This window comes from Pipistrellus kuhlii, unplaced genomic scaffold (assembly GCF_014108245.1).
Source record: "Pipistrellus kuhlii isolate mPipKuh1 unplaced genomic scaffold, mPipKuh1.p scaffold_m20_p_6, whole genome shotgun sequence".
NCBI lineage: Eukaryota > Metazoa > Chordata > Mammalia > Chiroptera > Vespertilionidae > Pipistrellus > Pipistrellus kuhlii.
Genome location: NW_023425562.1, coordinates 62,723,142 through 62,742,296, shown reverse-complemented (window position 1 = coordinate 62,742,296; position 19,155 = coordinate 62,723,142). Strand labels below are relative to the sequence as shown.

General features: G+C 40.1%; 1 protein-coding gene across 5 annotated transcripts in view; it reads right to left on the bottom strand.

Annotated features, from left to right (window-relative positions):
• LOC118707681 (SLX4 interacting protein) overlaps positions 1–15,907 on the bottom strand; it is a 179,216-nt gene extending 163,309 nt beyond the window's left edge. For 2 of the 5 annotated variants that reach the window (XM_045574873.1, XM_045574877.1), the window contains exons 1-3: positions 14,918–15,907; positions 11,983–12,057; positions 2,878–2,933 (exon numbers count right to left, since the gene is read on the bottom strand). In XM_045574873.1, the coding sequence (XP_045430829.1) occupies positions 2,878–2,904 (27 nt within the window). In that variant the 5' untranslated portion in view covers positions 2,905–2,933; positions 11,983–12,057; positions 14,918–15,907. The remainder of the gene's footprint in view (positions 1–2,877; positions 2,934–11,982; positions 12,058–14,917) is intronic. The other 3 variants (XM_036418351.2, XM_045574876.1, XM_045574874.1) reach the window with 2 other exon arrangements.
• Between the last annotated feature and the right edge of the window lie 3,248 nt (positions 15,908–19,155).

Sequence of the window (19,155 nt, the reverse complement as noted above, 5' to 3'; positions counted from 1 at the left end):
ATACTCATGGTGAGGTAACTTCCCTGCTTGGCATGATCTAAGAGCTAGGTTCTAAGCCTTCATGGTACAACTGTGAGATGGGAAAATAAGTAGCAGAATTTGCCACATCAGTGTGCATGGCCTGGAAATCAGCAGACCCATCTCTGGCATAATTAGGAGATGGGGGTCCAAGCTTTGTGGTTGATCGAGATTGTTTGCTCTACTGGGTCATAGCCAATTTGGGCAGACTTTGCAAGAGGCTCAGTCCTTTACTGAGCAGTCCAGGGGCTCAGTCTTGGACAAGTTAATATCACCCTTCAAACCATAAGAAACTATTCTATATAATAAAAGTCTAATATGCAAATTGTACCCTTAGGCAGTCATTCGAAATGGAGTTCAACAGGGAGACTGGAAGTCAACCACTCGCTCTGATATGCGCTGACTGCCAGGGGGCAGCATGGAACATGTCAGCATGGTGACACTGGCAGCGGGCAGCGGTGGAGATGCTGCTGGCCAGGATGGGCCTGACAAGAGCTGAACTGCGTCAGAATGGTGGAGCAGGTGAAGGGAATCGTTGGTGGGTGGTGGCAACCAACCTCCCATGGCACCTGTACAGGGGAACTGCAACCTCTCACCAGCTACCTGGGGATGGGGGGAGGGAGGAGGAGATGGGAACAGGGGAGACAGGGACAGCAGTACAGTGAGAATATGGGGTGTCTAACAAGCTCACCCCGTTACCCTCCCCTGGGACTCCAGGGCTCGAGTGCCAGGGAAGCCCTCATGTTCAGGTGCTGGATGCCCGACAGGAGCCCACCCCGCACCTGCGCAGCATCTTCCGGGTGAGTCGGGCCACGACTGTCAGGACCGCAGGAGCCAGTTGGGGTCCCCGTAGGTTCGTGCAAGAGCAAGGTTGGTCAGAGGCCCATGCTGTGCCCTGGCCCATGGTGTCCAGCCATGCTCACCGCATCTCCCCATGGGGACTCAGGCACCATGACTCAGGTGGAGCGGGACTCACAGGGGCTCAGGGCCCAGAGGTCAGCTGGCACCTGCCCTTCCAGACACTCATGCTTTGATTGCCAGCCAGGCTCAAGGACCACACTGGCGCACAAATTTCATGCACTGGGCCTCTAGTTTATTATATGAGACTATCCAACAAACTCTAAGAGTTTCAAGTTTTACTTGACTGAAACTGAGATTATGCAGGGAGAGAATAAAGAGGAGCAATGCCCAAAGAGAAAATGATCAAGATTTTCCACAATGAATAAAAACTTGAATCTTTCAAATGAAGATGTACTGGTATATCTCACCCCAAGTCAGATAAAATGCAAGTAATAGTAGAATTGCAGAACATCACAAAGAGAAATAAAATCTTAAGAGCAACCAGAGAAAAGACAGATAACCAAGAGAGGAATCACAATGAAGCTGACAGCAGATTTCTGTGGTAACTAGTCTCCACAGATTACCCCACCAAGCTTCCCCTTCCCTGTAAGTGCATACTGCTTCTCATATCAAGAGGTGCAGCTTCCCTGGGGCTGGGTTAGAATGTGCTGACCAATAGAATGCCGCAGAAATGGGATCTGAGACTTTGGCTGTCATAAGAGGACTGGCAAATTACACTTCTTTCTTCTTGCAACTCTTGCTGTGGGACACAATCTTTCAAATCTCGGCCACCAAGTTAGAAGAAGCCCAACCCATGCAGAGTAGCCACACAAATGAGAACTAGGAAGGGCAACAATTTACAGCCCCAAGTATGATTCCACACACAGCCAAGTATTAACTGTGAGTAGTCATCTTTGGTGGTCTATCTGAATTGAGTCCCCAGATAATTGTAGCTCCAGGCAACATCAACAGGAGAAACAACCCTAATGATAACCAGGCATCTTATAGAATCATGAGAAAGAACAAAATGGCTCATTTTTTAAGACACTAAATGTAAATTTTAAGTTGATAATTAAAACATTTTTCAGTTGCAATAATCGATCCCAGAAGATAATGGAAAAATATATCTAAAGTGTTGAGAAAAAATAATGCTCAACCTAGATTTCTATAACAAACTACATCTTTTTCTAGAGTAAGATCAGAAGGTATTTTTAGACAAATAGTGTAAGTTCACCACTTAATTCTCTCACAGAGAGAAATACTACAGAACAATTGGTATAAGAAATGACTATAAAAAATGACTATAAGCAATAAAATTTATAAGTATGTTGTAAATCTAAATAAGCAATGACATGCTAAAAAGATACAATTATAATTTTAAATAGTATCTGACATGGTTAACTAATTTGTCTATTTTAGTGTTTTGAATTCATACTAAATAAAATAGTAGCATTGAGAAAATGCCCTAAAAAAGGAGCCAATATATATGAAAGCATCTCTGAGACCTTATACCCACTATTTATCAGTTCTTCCTGCCTCCTTCCCACATACATGATCCTCCCACGCCTCCACACGAGATGGTCTCAGCCCCAAACATTAAGGGATAGAGAAGAGACACTTGTAAGAAGAAAGCAAAAGAGGGCAGCCAGGCAAGAGAACTCTCCCCTAGCATTCACCAGGTGCAACATTTGATGCCTAGTTTTTCATTTTCATCTGCTTTGTCAGAATAAAAATTATGTAATGGACATACAATGTGAATGATAATTTTTAAAATTAAGGACCAAGTAATGCCTTTTGGTCAGAAGCCGGCAACTCCCATAATCATATAAACTACAAATTTTCTCCCCTCTTCTAATTCTATACATTAAAATTTTCAATCCCCTATTTAAGGTTTTCAGTAGAGAACCAAATGTAAAGAGTAGAAAAAAAGTTCAGAGCTTCTACTTCCAATTAACATAGAACTTAGTTATACTAGAAAGTAATTAATTGTTTTAAAGAAGACTATTAAGCATTACTTACTTTAATAGCAAATTTCTTTGACGCCATGGCTTACTGATTCCAAAGTAATTACAGACCTTTAACAGAAGAAAAAAGAAAGTTAAAAGTACGTATATAAAAAAATCTCTGTCTATTTAAATATTACACAGGAGAAAGGTTGGCTGAATAGTCAAATATCAATAGGTATTTGCAAGATGAATGTTCACTGATAATTAGTCTTAACAAAAATATTACATTATATTAGTAATTTTAAAACTGCCCACAAAGAAAAACACAGACCCAGATATATTCTACCGATGTTTGAAGAAGAATTAATATTAATCCTTCACAAACTCTTTAATAAAACGGAAGCATAAGAAAAACTTCTCGAGTCCAAGGGGAGCAAGTGAGCTGAGTAGCCATGTGGTCATGTCTTGGAGACCAACAGACCTTGCAGCAAGGCTGACAAACTGACTAAAGAGCAGATTGCAGAATTCAACGGAGCTTTTTCACTATTTAATAAAGATGGTGATGGAACTACAACAACACAGGAATTGGGCATTGTAATGAGGTCTCTTGGACAGAATCCCACAGAGGCAGAGTTATAGGACATGATTAACGAAATAGATGCTGAGGGTAACAGTACAACTGACTTCCTGAAACTTTTGACAATAATGGAGAGAAAAAAATTAAAGACAGTGAAGAAAAAAATTAGAGAAGTTATCTGTGTGTTGGATTAGGATGGCAATGGCTGTGTTAATACAGCAGAGCTTCAACATGTGATACACACCTTGGAGAGAAATTAACAGATGGAAAGGATGATGAGATGATCAGGGAAGCAGATATTGATGGTGATGGTCAAATATACTATGAAGAGTTGTACAAATGATGTCAGCAAAGAGACAACATCTGTATAGAATGTATTCAATTTATTGTACAAAATTATTTATTTGCCTTTTCTTTGTAACTTATCTGTAAAAGGTTTCCCCCTACTGTCAATAAATATGCATGTATAGTATTTAGAACTTCATTCCTCCATGTTTTCTTTGTTTATTTTACTATCATTGTCCTGAAACCTTATTTTAAAAATGTAGATCAAGTCCTGGCCAGGTAGCTCATTTGGTTTAGCGTGTCGTCCCTACAAGTCAGGGTTGCAGGTTCAATCCTGGATCAGGGCACATACAAGAATCAACCAATGAATGAATGCATGGGTAAGTAGAACAACAAATCAATGTTTCTCTTTTTTCCTTCTTCCCTATTTCTCTCCCTCCCTCCTTCTCATCCTCCTTCTCCCCTCTTCCCTCTCTATCTAAAAATGAATAAACAATAAAATAATTCATCAAATAGCATGATTCTTGTGGCTTACTCTGGATATACCTAAGTCCTTCTGCACACCTAAACTTAGGTGGAATTGGTCAAATGAGGGAACATCTGGGTTACCTTTTTCTAAAGTTGTTTTCTTTAGAAACTGCCAGCATGTTGTTGAAGTGTAGGGTTGTAACTCTGCATGGACTATGGATGGTCAACAATATGTACTTAAATGGTGCACTATTGCAACAGAGGTGTATTATCTAGGTACTTGCATGCTATTTTTTAATACTGTGGGCCCTATACCACAAACATTTTCTTTTATTGTTACCTGCTTTTTAAACTTTGTTTAGCCACTTTAAGAAAATCTGCTTATGGCACAATTTGCTTCAAATCTCTTTCAAGTTGTATATTTGTTTTCCACTTTAAAATTTTACCCAATTTTATACCTTCCTCTAAAAAAAAGAGAAAAACTTCTCAAATCATTAATTCTATGAGGCCACTATTATCCTGATACTAATACCAATCAGAGACATCACAAGATTATATACCAACATTTCCTCATAAATAATTGCTTGGGGTTGCAAACAGGCCCGTGGCATCCCTGCCCTGGGCTGCGATGGAGCAGCCCCCGGTGGAAGTGGCCACCAGCAGAGGCACACGCAGGCCTGCCCAGTGCTGACATCATGCTGCCCGTTTGCATGGTGCTGCCTGCGTGCGTCCCCGCTCAGTGCTGAAGTAAAGCTGCCTGCCTGTGTCCCTGGCCGGGGACATGACACTGCCTGCCTGTGTCCCTGATCTAGGATGTGGCACTGCCTGCATCTGCCCCCCACCCCCACCAGCACTGAAGTGAAGCTGCCTGTCTGAGTCCCTGTCCAGGTACGTGACCCTGCCTGCCTGTGTCCTTGACCTGAGATGTGGCACTGCCTGTGTGCATCCCCGCCCAGAACTGAGGTGAAGCTGCCTGCCCGTGTCCCTGACAAATAGCAATACTGAAATATTTCCTCTAATTAATTCCCTTTCAATGTGCATGAATTTTGTGCACCAGGGCACTAGTATAAAATAAAAGCCTAATATGCTAAGTGTCTCACTGTCTGGTTAGTCATTCAACCAATTAACTGTAATATACTAATGATATGCTAAGGCCGCTCAGCAAGTCACTATGGCGTGCACTGACCACCAGGGAGCAGATGCTCTGACTGGCAGGTTAGCTTTCTGCTGGGGTCCAACCAATCAGGACTGAATGAGATGGGCCGGACATGCCCTGGAGACCTCCCATGGTCCTTCCTTGGCTAACCAACCTCCCACACCCCTCCCCAGTCCTTATTGTGCACCACTGGGGTCCCTCAGCCTGGCCTGCACCCTCTCACAATCCAGGATCCCTCAGGGAATGTCGGGGAGCCAGTTTCAGCCCGATCCCACAGGCCTGGGTGAGGGACCCCCTGCTGCACAAATTTGTGCACTGTGCCTCTAGTCATATATATATATATATATATATATATATATATATATATATATATATATGATAGAAACAGATCCATGTTGGGGAATATATCACAGTAAAATTTCAGGCATTGGTGACAAACAGAATCTTTAAAAAGTGTTGGGGAGGTGTAAGGAGAGAGGTGGTAACAAGAGAATATTTGGCTCCAAATTGCCCAAAGCACCTCTGTAAAGGGACAATGAAGAAAATATCTTCAACTTTCTGAAGAAAATTGTTTCCAACCTCTGATTGTATTTCAACATGGGGGCAGGGGGGAACATTTTTAGATATGCAAGGTCTTAAAAACTTTAAGACTCAGGCTCCTTCTCAGAAAGCTTCTAAAGATGTGCTTCACAAAATGAGGAAATTAACCAAACAGAGAGGAAGATTCAGGAAACAAGAAGGCTGAGACAGGCAAAAGGCAGAGGAAATCCTAGGATCTCATGGAAGCAGATCGCTGCATGAGACAGTGGGGCTGGACCAGGAGAGAACCATCAGTGTAGGCAAGAGCAGGCTGCAAGGCTCTAGGGGGGAGATGCATCTTCAGAAGTATCTGCATGCCTACAGATGCATTTTAAATAACTGGTAAAGGATATAAGATTGAATTAGACCAAAACCGGTTTAGCTCAGTGGATAAAGCATTGGCCTGTGGACTGAAGGGTGCCGGGTTCGATTCTGGTCAAGAGCATGTACCTTGGCTGTGGGCACATCCCCAGTAGGGGGTGTGTAAGAGACAACTGGTCAATATTTCTCTCTCATCGACATTTCTAGCTCTCTATCCTTCTTCCTTCCTCTCTGTATAAAAATCAATAATATATATATATATATATATATATATATATATATATATATATATTAAAGATTGAATTAGGACAGCTGCATGGAAAGCTAAGCAACTGAATAATAACAGGGCAATTATTGATTCCAGGATAAACAAAAATTGTACAGAAACTAAAAAATAAAGAGTACTTTATATACAGCTACATTACAACCAGCATTTAAAATCATGGTAACACTAAATTTTGACCTAAACAGTATTATAAGGATAGAAAATAATGGAGTGTATTTGTGTATATATGTGATAGGGGACAGGAATTAAACTGAACAACAGCTCCCTTTGATGTTAATGGAATGTTTCAGAGGGCCTAAAACCAATCAAAAAACAAAACTAAAATAAACGATAACCACAACAGAACTAATAAGGCAGAAATACAGCAAGTGAATTAACGATATGGAACCAATTCTTAAAGGCAAAACTCTCCTCTCACTTGAAGAGCAAGTTGAAGAGAGCTGATATGGAGGAAAGAATGGGGTGTGAAGAATACCATAACTCATAAGCCTTGTGCACGGAACTATCTGCCTGTTTAAATTGTGTGCAGATATTTTTAAAGCAGCATTGTCCAAGAGAAATACATTGCAAGCCAGAGACATAATTTTCAATTTTCTAGTTATCTGCAGTTGATAAAAAGGTAAAGAGAAATGGTGAAAGTACATTAATATTTAATTTAATCCAATAAATTCAACACATCATTCTAGCATGCAATCAATATAAAAATATTTACATTCTTGGTGGTTTAGTTCATTCTTTGGAATTAAATGGGCATTTTATATTTCAAGCATATCTTAATTTGGACTAGACACATGCAATGTGCTCAATAGACACTTGTGGTTAGTGCTACCATAATGTTTGAGAGCATTTGGTTTAAGAAAAGCACTTATTTCTGTGTCCCAGATTACTTACTTACAGAACAGGAATAGTAATTTTTAACTCAAAATTATTAACAGGATTAAATAAAATGACAAATGAAGACCTAAACATAAGCATTTATAAACACTAGCCCTGGGCAAATGTTAATAATTACTATTACCTAGTCAATGATGATTTATTTTTAATCTAATAATAATATTTTATTCTAATTCTTTAAGTGGAAAAAAAATATTTTTATCTAAGCCCCAAATCATTTTAATTATTTATTTCTATTCTCTAATTAATGTATCTGATTTAGAAAAAAACTTGTTCAACTTAGCAAGTCAATTTAGACACAGGACTCAATGGAAAAACTAAGTTCCTGGAAAGTGGAACATGTATTTGAAAACCACTTATGAAGGTTGTCCTGAAAACTTTAGATAGATCCTTAAAAGTATATTATTTGAGCCTGGTAAACATGAAATTAATTCCCTTAAATATATTAAACTGGGTTTAAATAACTTCTGCTAAGAATTTAGGGAGTTCATTACAGGGGGCACTTAGAGGATACACAAATGGTTCAGCTAAAAACAGAAGAGGAGTTTTGTCAACAAGTACCCAACCAAAGCTGAAACATGTGATCTAATTATTTTAAATTACATACTAGTTTTCCCATATGTCCTTCCTCTTCCGAAGGACAGGTTGACCACAATCAAGGCTGTGGCAAGGCTGTTGCAAGGCTTTCAGACCATATCTACTGTTAGATAAATCATGGGCCATGTTATAGTGAAGGTTACATTTTAAACTTACAAGAAGGTTTTAGTAGACTCTTTAAGTACTCTTCTTTTTTTTTTCCCCTTTTTTTTAAATTGGTAAAGAGAAGCTGCATTTACTTTTTAAGAATGGGATCCTTCAAAAAATATCGTCCATTTTTAAAACTGTAATCTGTAGGAATCCAGGACTTAAAGCATATATTTTATACAAATTTACATGGTCTGCTAATGTAAAATAGGATGCATGAGAAAAAGGAAATATATAATACATTTGCATATTTTAAGCCATTTTTAAATATTATGTGGCATTCCATCTCTCAATATGTACATATTTTTTCATTTCTTTCTATAATGTCTGGAACCTCAAAAAAAAAATCACAATTTTAGGACAAAAAGAGGCCTTATAACTACTTCTATTCCAAGTCATGCCATCTATTCCCCAGTTGAAAACCTGGGGACCGGGCAAGGGTCTCACAACTGAAGACCAAAGGCGAGAGAAGATCTTGTCAACTCACTACGTACAAACTAGCACTACCTGTCACCTGCAGCACTGCCAAGGTCAATTAGGCACCACATTAAAAAAAAAATGAAGTAGATATCTATCTAATGCATCTTTTACTGTCCCCAAATCTCACATTAGGACTTCTTAAACGGAAGTCAAAGCACTGAACCTATTTTTACGTATAAATAACATTTAAGCCACATGTATCATGAAGTCAAAGTAGAGAGACATATAAACATGCAAACAGAAGATCAAAGTGCTTTGTATTGAAAATAATAGGCAACAGATCACATGTGTGGTTTATGTTTGGGTCATAAATGTGAGTTCTTCAGTACATAATTTCTTTCCTCTTTAAAATACTGATATTCTAACATTCATTTAATGAAAAAAAAGTTATTATTAGCTTCTGTATTAGGTTTTAAACCAGGGAACATCTTGAGATTTTTCTAGACTTGTTTTACTGACCACTAGAAAGTAAATGTACAAGCAAGTATGCACCTTAAAAAGTTACTTTGCTAGGCTCTTAGAGTTGCTTTCAGGAGGGAGCAGCATGCTCAGTGCCTGGGGTTAAAAAGCCTTGCTATCAGAGCTGCCAGTTCAAGTCTAAAGTCAGGGAAATTTTTATTTTATTGCATGTTTTTCAGAGGTTCAAGACAAACTCCAAAAAGGTGAATTTTCCAAATATCTAAAAGCAAATGACTTTCATAAGCATGCTGACAAGTTAAAGTATATTATAAATCTCATTCTCTATTTCATCATTCCTGAGCCCACGTTCTCTGGCCAGAAAACAGGCATTCTTTCACAAAGAGACTTTGATAGCGTATGACCCCACCAAAAATATGTGTGCATGCGTGTCTTTAGTAGAAAGGGAAAGATCCTAAGATCCTTAAGAAAATTAATTTGGGAGGGAATGGAAGTAGATTAAACATCACATGATTGTCCTGTCATTTAAATACAAAGCAAAGATAAATTCTAATAAAGAAAGTCAATGACCTTCTAGATTATTTGGTGGGAAAATCCAATGTACTCTGAAATTCACATTTGTCTTCTTCTTAGCATTGCTGGCTTATGTAACAAAAGCCAAAGCAGTCCAGAAAATAACTTCAGATTTCTAATCTCTGGATTTTAAATTTTATCAAGAAAATTATTATATTTCCGCCAATCATCTTTAAAAATACTTTCATTGGCTATGGGAGCAGAAACTGAAAACAACAAAGGCACAGGACTTCTGAAGAAGTAACTATAACTCAAGAATGAGAAATCATTTCATTCCCTTTTTCCCATCCAATTTTATCACCAAAAAAAACAAAAAACAAAAGTATCAAGGAAGGAATTATAAACTTTAACAAAATATCAAGGAAAAATGACAAATGAGCAAAGATCTTGCTGGTGACCGCCTAGATAAAGTTTGAAAAGGCAACTTCAGTATAAAAAAGAACCACCTTTTCCTATTATTCTCATGGTAATTTTGAAAGCCAGCTTATAAAAAAAAAAAAAATAGAAACAAAAACTGAGAAGCTCTAACAATGAAGCAGGATAATGCAAAATGGCAAAAAATAAAAATTAAAAAATTTGGTCTTTTTTTCTTTTGTCTTTAAATGTTGATCAAATATTGAAATGCTCTATCATGATTAATTCCACAGAATAGTCCTTTTAGTCACTCTATACCCTTTACCCAGTCAATTGACCCATGATCTGGGCTTTCCCTTCCTGATATACCCACAGAAAATCCCCACCCAGAACTGTATAGGATGCTTCATAATAGACAATGTCTACTTTTTAATGTTTGTCAGAAACAAACATAGGACCCACCATGAGGGAAAATAAAGTCCTCAGATTCTAGTAAAATAGACATGTGTTCAAATTCTGCCCCTGCAGGTGACCTCTGACAGGCTATTCAACTCTTTTAAGTCTGTGGAATTTTTTATCTAAGGTGTCCTGTGAGGATTATGTGAAATCTGATATAATATTTGGCCCAGTGCCTGGGCTCAGTGAGCCATCCTATATAATCTGTTAGCCATCCTATATAATCCTATATAATAAAAGGCTAATATGCAAACTGTCCCCTGGGTAGTTTGAACGACAGGGAGTTTAACCGCTCTCTATAATGTGCACTGACCACCAGGGGGCGGCTCAGAACAAAGGAAGGCCCTGGCCAGTAACAGGCAGCCAGGGGAAGGAAGGCCCTGATTGGCCCTGATCACCAGCTAGGCCTAGGGGCCCTTCCCAGGCACAAATTTCATGTACTGGGCCTCTAGTAATCATAAACACTGAGAGCACAAGAAGACAGTACATAACCAATCCAAACCCCACTCTGATAACTGTTTTCCAGTCACTTAACCACAGCAAAAAGCTTCTAATAATCAGTAATGCAACGGTCTTAAAAATCTAATCCTTTCAATGTAAAAACTTTAGAGATGGAGAACAGTTCATTGATTACCGTGGGTGGAGTAGGGGCTCAGGGCGGGGGGTGTTGATGGAACTGTTCTGCATCCTGATTGCTATGGTGTTTATACAAACAATGCATTGGTCAAAACTCATGAAATTTATACCTAAAAGAGTAAATTCTATTACATGTAAATTAAGAATATTTTTTAAACTGCAAAACAAAAAATCCCAATCATTTTTAACTATATATTAAACCAAAATAATAACACAATTGAACTTTTAAGTACCCAAAATACTGTAACTGCAATATTCTATATATTATCCTGTAACTAACATAAGGCCTATTCAATTTTAGTTACCAGCTGTGATTTATTCAAGCACAAAATGTGAATACCATAATAAACACAAGGCATTGCTTTGCTAAAATAGCAGCAAAAAGACTTTGGAAATGTACCTACATCAATCAACATTAGATATAAGTGGTTCTCTCCATTTACTGACAAAAGGGAGTTTTATAGCATTAGGCTTAACTTCTTAAGTAGGTTACTTAAGGTACATGAGTTATTATTTCAATCCCTAAATAGTAATATAAAAATAGTAAACTTTAAAGATTTAATAAACCTTAAAATGATTAGAAATGTACACATCAAGAGAGACACCCACTAAAAAGTCAATGCATACATTTCGCATTTTCAAAAAGGCCATAACATGTTTCACTCAGAAAACAATTCATATATTGCACCAAGGTAAAGTCCCAATACAAACACATTTTATCCCTATCATCGTCTGGTTACATTGTAGGTAGAAGATTTGGCCACCAAATAATTACTTTTTCCACCCCAATTCAAATAAACTGGAGAAGAACAAGGCAATGTGAAATTAACGCTATGAAAAGTAAGAACAACCCCAGGGCCCCTTAACTGGTGAAGGTATAAACAAATTACGGTATATCCAGGCAATGAAATACTGCTCAGCAATTAAAAAGGAATGAACTATTGATACTTACAAAAACAAAGATGGCTCTCAATTATGATGGGTCAGAGAAGCTCCTCCAACATCCAACCACCCCAAAAAACAGCTTCTCCTATAAGATTCCATTTAGATAAAATGCTAGGAAATGCAAATTTATCTAGTGACAGAAAGCAGATTAGTGGCTGCCTAAAAGACAGCAGCCAGATAAGTAAATAAATGAATGAACAAATGAATGAATAAATGAATGATAGGGGCCTAAAAGATTACAATGGGCAAGAGGAAACTTTTGTGGGTGACAGATATGTTATTTTGATTATGCTGATGGTTTCACTGGTGTATACATGTAAACCACATAAAATTGTACAATTCAAATATGTGTAGTGTACTGTATGACAATTATCCTATATAATAAAGATGTACAATAATATGCAAATGCTCATTATCTTTTATGTGAAACGTAAGGACTGACCAAGTAACAACCGTAAAGACTGGATCACAGATCAGGAGGAGGGTGGGGCAGTGAGCTACAAGAGTCGGGTAGAGGGCTACAGGAGGGGGAAGGCAGCAAGCTATAGGGGTGGTGGGTCGAGGGAGTTACAGGAGGGTGGGGCAGTGGGCAGAGAGCTACTGGGGAGCTACTGGTGCATGGATTCGTGTGCAGGGTTACTAGTAGCTCAATAAAGTTGTTTAAAAAGAAAACCATTAAAAAAAATACATCTTCCTGGCCTGGTACAAGTATACCTCAGAGATAACACAGGTTAAGTTCCAGACCACAGTAAGAAAGCATGAATTACAATAAAGCAGGTCCTAATCTTTCTACTGATGAAGGGTATTGTCTTCCATTTGTAAAAAACCCAAGATCTGTGAAATGCAATAAAGGAACTTCAATAAAACCAGGTATTTTTATGTGAAAATCAGAAGCAATGAATACTGCACTTATGAAATATTGTTCTTCCCTATATTCATAGCATATAAGTATTCAGTACATTTTGCAACACTCACATGTGTCTAAATAAAAATAAAAAATAAAAAAAAACAGGGTCTTCATTCTTCTTTTCGCAATGAATAGATGGAGGAAGAGGAGACAGAAAGGCTGGACAACTTGCTTAGGACTTAGAAAAATAAATGCAAGTTGATTGATTACTGAGAAGGTGATTCACCACATTCCCAGTCCAATTATCTTAATTGCCTTCAAATTCCTAATTAAAGTAAAATCATGTAAGGGAGATAAAAACCTAACATACAACAACATGGAAAATGTAAAAGTCATTTGCAGTTTCTTTAATACCTTACTGGTTCCTTAATTCCATCCACAGGTCTCAACCTCTGCTGACAATGGGCTGGAATCTTTAAAAAAATAATAATAATAACCTACAAAACTCCCCAGGTGATTTTCATGAATAGCAACATTAAAGCTCCTGAGACAAATCAGATTTAGACTTCTCATTAAAGCAAGGCAGAAAAAAGCAAGGAACCACAAAAAATATTTGATAAACCACGGCCCAAAGTTTTTCAAATCAATATTGAACGGTTGAATACATGCAGGCCAACATTTAATAAAAGTAAAAATGTGCACATAGGTTTTGTCAGAACAGAATTTACATAACAACAAACCAGACAGACAAATTCTCTTCAACTTTTTAGAATGCTAAATTGATATATATTTGAAATATATATATATATTTTAATATTTATTATTATTTATATATATATTTTTATATATATATTTTAAATTGATTTCAGAGAGGAAGAGAAAAACAGAAACATCAATGATGAGAGAGAATCGTTGACTGGCTCCCTCCTGCAAGCCCCTGAGGACTGAACCTGCAACCCAGGTATATACCCTGACTGGGAATCTAACTGTGACCTCCTGGCTCATAGGTCCACACTAAGCTACTGAGCCACTCAACTACTGAGCCATGCCCATCGGGCTAACTGGGTATCTTGACATTTTGTTGATGAGCTACAAGCACTAAGAATGTGCCATATATCTAATGTAATGAACTGACAATATATTATGAACTGTTGAAGCAGCACAGGTTGAAAAGAGGCTATCTGTCCACATCCTGAATGAGTGCTTCCTGCTCTTTAGGATGCACTTTTTAAGGGAGATTCTGACTCAGCGGGTCTCAGGATGAGGTCTAAGACTACATTTCTAACAAGTGGCGGTGATGCTGCTGGTAAGTAGACCACATTTTGAGCAGCAACTTGATTACTGGTTGTAAAATAAACCAATTGGTGTACAATATGGTTATGCCTAGGTTCCAGGAAATAAGTGTCAATACAATTTATTCCTTGAAAAAGATGGGAGGGGAGTGGCATAGGAGAAGGAGCAAGTGAATACTTAAATACTTGTCTGGTCTAGCAGTGTGAAGAAGGGCAGTATACAGGCACCTCAGTTCATTGCACTTCACAGGTGTTGCATGTTTTACAAGTGGAAGGCAAGACCTTCCACCTGCAAAATGATTATGGCTTTATTGCAGGTCTGGAATCAAACCCACAATGTCTCCTAGGACCTAGGTAAATCTGTAGTATTACTTGCCCCAACACAGTAGCTGTCAAGGTTGACAGAAAACGTTATTACTACAGCATTCTTCTGATACTCAATAAAAGTATTAAATGAATGAATGAGTATGTACAACCTGAATTTATGTCACAACCCAAAAACGTTTGGGAAGGGGACTATATTTTTACATATAGATATTTGGCACAGTAAACTGATCCACTTATTATAGTCCATTTTGCCCTAAAAAAAAAATAATTTTCCAGACTAATACTTCCAATTTTAAAGTCCAAGCTTCCTGCACCCTAATGTTTAACATCTTTTTAGCTCTTTGAACACAATAAAGAGAGATGGAAGCACAGGAAGAAGGATTCAGGGAAGAAAAAAAAAAAATGGGAAGAAAGGGACAAACAGTTCAGTTCAAGTGACCTAACATCTTAGGTTGCCAGGAGTCCCAGGCTCTTACCTATGATGGTGGCAGGGTTTGGGCTCGGGCTTTTATTGGTTTTGTTACTGTCCAGGGTCACTCGAGAAGTAGGGTCTGGCTTTGGGAACTCAGAGTAAAGAGGCAGCAGGCTCTGAAACAACCTTCAGAAGCTCTGGAGGCTCAGCTTCGGGTAACTTTCTCTGCCCAGGGTCCCCCACGCGACAGGGACCGCTGCCACCGCCCGAACCAGCACGGTCTGCGCAGCCGCGCTGTGGGCTTGAAGCCACTGCCAGAACTTAAGATGGCGGCGAAACACCGGCCGACGAGCCTGGGTATCGCGAGGAGTCTGCCCAAAAGAAACATGGCCTCCGCTCTTGATCTCGCGGCTTTCAAGAAAGAGTCCAAAACAACAACAACCGCGGCAAAGACTGGCTCTTTAGAGCCAGGGACTGCTGGGAATGATTGGCAGGTGATGAATCACGGTTACCCCCACAGCTCGATAGCGGAAGTGATTGGAAAAAATAAAGGGGGACATTTCTATGGTAGCGTTTCTTGGCAACGGACCCTCAAGGATGGAAAGATTCTTCGAAATCTTTGATTGGGGAAGATTATAGAGAAGACAGGTTTGAAAGCAAAGGTGGCTTTTACAATGCGGGATACACTTTAAAATAACCATAACCGTAATTTCCTTAGAATGGTAGAGAGGTAAAAGTTTTGGTAAACGGAAAAGCAACTTCTCTAAAGCCCTCCATAGGAAGGGATGAGGTTAGAAGCGGCTGCACCGCGCATGCCCGCTTTCCAACCCAATCCACAGAAATGGTGATTAAGTCCTGTTCTCCTGGTTTTCTAGGCAGCCGCACAAGAAGGCGGGCCATGGGCTCTGAACGACAGGATCGGGAGCTTCGTGATTGGTCAAACCGAGGAGGGGGGCACTGAGAATCGTTTACTACTTTTTTTATTCGTTTAGTACGTGCCTCTTAACCACGCGCCATAAAGAAGGTGCTGTGCCAATTTGATACGATATTTAAGTTTTTCAATTTCAACAATCTGCTGAGATTGATGCTGACTAGGCCACGCCCCTTGAGAGTGCCGCTAAGAAACCCGCCCTCCATTCTTTCCGGCCAAGGCCGCTGCTTTCTTGGCTGAGAGCTTTCACTAAAACCCGGAGAGCGGAATCCCGGGGGAGCCGGGGTAATCGCAGAGCTGCGCATGCGCCATCTCCCGGCGCGGGCGCGGGTTGCCTGGACCTGTGGCTGCTTCCGCGTGCGGCTCGGCCTCTGGGGGCTGCGGGGTCGGCGGCCCAGCGAGGCGCGGCGGCTGGCGGGCAGGTGAGAGCAGCGCTGCAATCTTAGGTGGAAAAGCCAGCTTTCTACCCGGCGGAAGAGAGGGCCGGGGGGCGGACCGGTGCCTCCTCCCCGCTCTCCGAAAGGTCAGCGGTGACCTCCCGGAAGGATATTTGGGGGCGGGGATAAGGAGGGAGCAGGCTGCTCCGAAAGCTCAAGACCAACCTTTAAAAAAGCCACAGGCTCTCAATACTCGTCGGTGGCTGGAAGGTGGATGGGAGGCATGTCCCAGGGTCCTGGGAGAGCTCCCGGTGCAGAGAGAGCCTTCCCGGCCTCCCGTCTCTGCACGGCCGCGCCGTGAACGAGGTGGAAGCACCCATTGCCCCAGCGCTGCCCCCTGCCAGCTGCACCCTGTGCCCCGGGTCCCTCCTCTCTCGCTGGGACGGGCGCTGTAAGCCTGTGTCTACCTGGGATGTGGACGTGGACCTCACAACTGTGGTACAGCGAGTGTGGCGTTGCCAACCGTGTGAAAGCAGTAGCAGGACTCAAGGCGCTTTGAGGTCACATGGATGGAAATCTTTTCGAGGTGGAGACCGCCTGAGGTCGGCTGCTGCTTTTCCTCGAAGGGGACCATGCCCCAAATCCTGTTACTGTTTTTCAGAGGCTCTCAACGGCAGTTCCATTCATTCATTAGCATTGCCAGTTCATCTATAATAATAGGGTGCCCCCCAAAATGAATACACACACTTTGAATAATGACAAAGGCAGTGTTTATTAAAATGCATTTCATTTTCAAAGTTGAACTATCACTGTTACAGTGTGTATACATTTTGGGGGACACCCTGTATATATAGATTATGTGATACATATGTACACTATGTAATTTACATATACTTATTATATACACTAAGTGGCCAGCTTATTATAATCTCTGAACACATAATAATCTGGCCACTCAGAATACATACATACATACATATTTATTTGTTAGAGCGGGTGCATGAATTCGTGCATGGGTGAGGTCCAGCCAGCCTGGCCAGGGGGAGGGGACATGGGCAGTTAGCTGGCTTGCCTGCTGGTCAAACTGGTCGAGGGGACAATTGGCATATTAGCCTTTTATTATATAGGAATATACACAGGTCTCTTTAGTCCTATGGTCAGCAAACTGTGGTTTGCGAGCCACATGTGGCTCTTAGACCCCTTAAGTGTGGCTCTTCCACAAAATACCACAGCCTGAGCAAGTCTATTTTGAAGAAGTGGTGTTAGAAGAAGTTTAAGTTTAAAAATTTTGGCTCTCGAAAGAAATTTAAATCATTGTACTGTTGATATTTGGCTCTGCTGACTAATGAGTTTGCCGACCACTGGTCTAGTCAATCCTGGAATAGGACTGGCCTCCGGGGGCTACCACAGCCCTCCAAGGAGCCAGGGAAGTGGTCAGGGTGGCACATCACAGTGTTCACCCTAAAGGTCGGGCTTTGAAGGTCATAGTGAGATGTGCTAGAGAGTAATGGGGGTGGGGAGGGAAAAGCGTTAGAGGGGGCTCAGAGAAAGGTTCTCTGAGTAGGTAACATCTGGGATCTCTTTTTTTAATCCTCACCCAAGGATATTTTTTTCATTGATTTCTAGAGAGAATGGAAGGGTAGGAGGAGGGGCAGGGGGAGAGAGAGAAACATGGATTGATTGCCTGCCACACATGTCCCACCGGGGTTGGGGAACTTGCACCTAAATACATGCCCTTGACCAGAAATTGACCCTTTGACCCTGTGACCCTTTGGCGTGTGGGCCAGTGCTCTAACTACTGAACCAAACCATCAGGGCTAAGTAGGTAACATCTGAACTAACAGCTGAAGTACCAGAATGAGCCATCTTGTGTAGAACAAAGGGAACAAGACTCTACTTCCCACTATGCACTGAGAATGTAGCAGAGAAACAAAACATGATTGCTGCCTTCTGTTATAGTGGGTGGCAGTTACCACTTTTTACAGATATTGACTCCCTGCTGTAAAGATGGAGTAAGTAAAAAACAGATTGGGACTAATTCAGAGGAAGATAGCGACGATGAGAAGTAGAGTTCTCAAAAGTTAGTCAATTTGGTAAAGACTTTTAATCTACATATTATTTTCTCCTTCTATACAGCACTTAATTGTGTCTTATTAGGATTGTGCCTTTCTTTTCTCTGAGGATGGGAACCGTGCCGTATTCATCTTGGTAGTCTCTTTCCCCCTCCCCCCAGTTTAATGTCTTGCTAACACCTAATAGATACTAAGTAAACATTTGAATAAAATTAATCTCATGCATATTTGAAGTGAAAATCAGTAGTCCCTAAATGATAAACACTGTAAATATGACTGTACTTGGATCTGTTTTTACAGTATTCCCCAGTTTTATAAGTTATAACTCAATATTAATTGAAATATTAAAAGATACAGTAGCTTTAGTCAAACAGGAATCTCCAGAGGTACCTATTTTTATAAATGATTTATATTGAAGGTAATATACTTCCAATAATAATAATAATAGCTGCCATGTATTTAATACTTCCCACATAATAGACACAGTACTAATAAATACACAAGTATATATGTAGTAGCCTTCATTGTGTAGCCCTATATTACAGATTATAAAATTGTGGCAGCAAAGAAGTAATTTGCCCAAGATCATAACTAATTTGTGATGGAGATTAGAGCCTGATTCCCTTCATTACTCAAAGCTTCATTACACTAGGACACTGATATTTAATCAGTAGGCAGCTTTAACTTTAACAAGGTTTGTCAGAGAAACAAATATGAAATTATTCACCATCTTTGCTGTGCCCTTGAGTTTTCCTGTTTTCTTCACAATTAGCTTTCCTGACTCTCACTTTAGAAGCTTAGATCCACCTCACGCTAACCAAAAGAACCTCAAAGACCTCAGAACCTCTCTCTCGAGAATCTGGGTGTTTTTATTGACATCTAGACTAAGTGAAACTGTGCGGAGAAGTAGGCCTCCTTCATG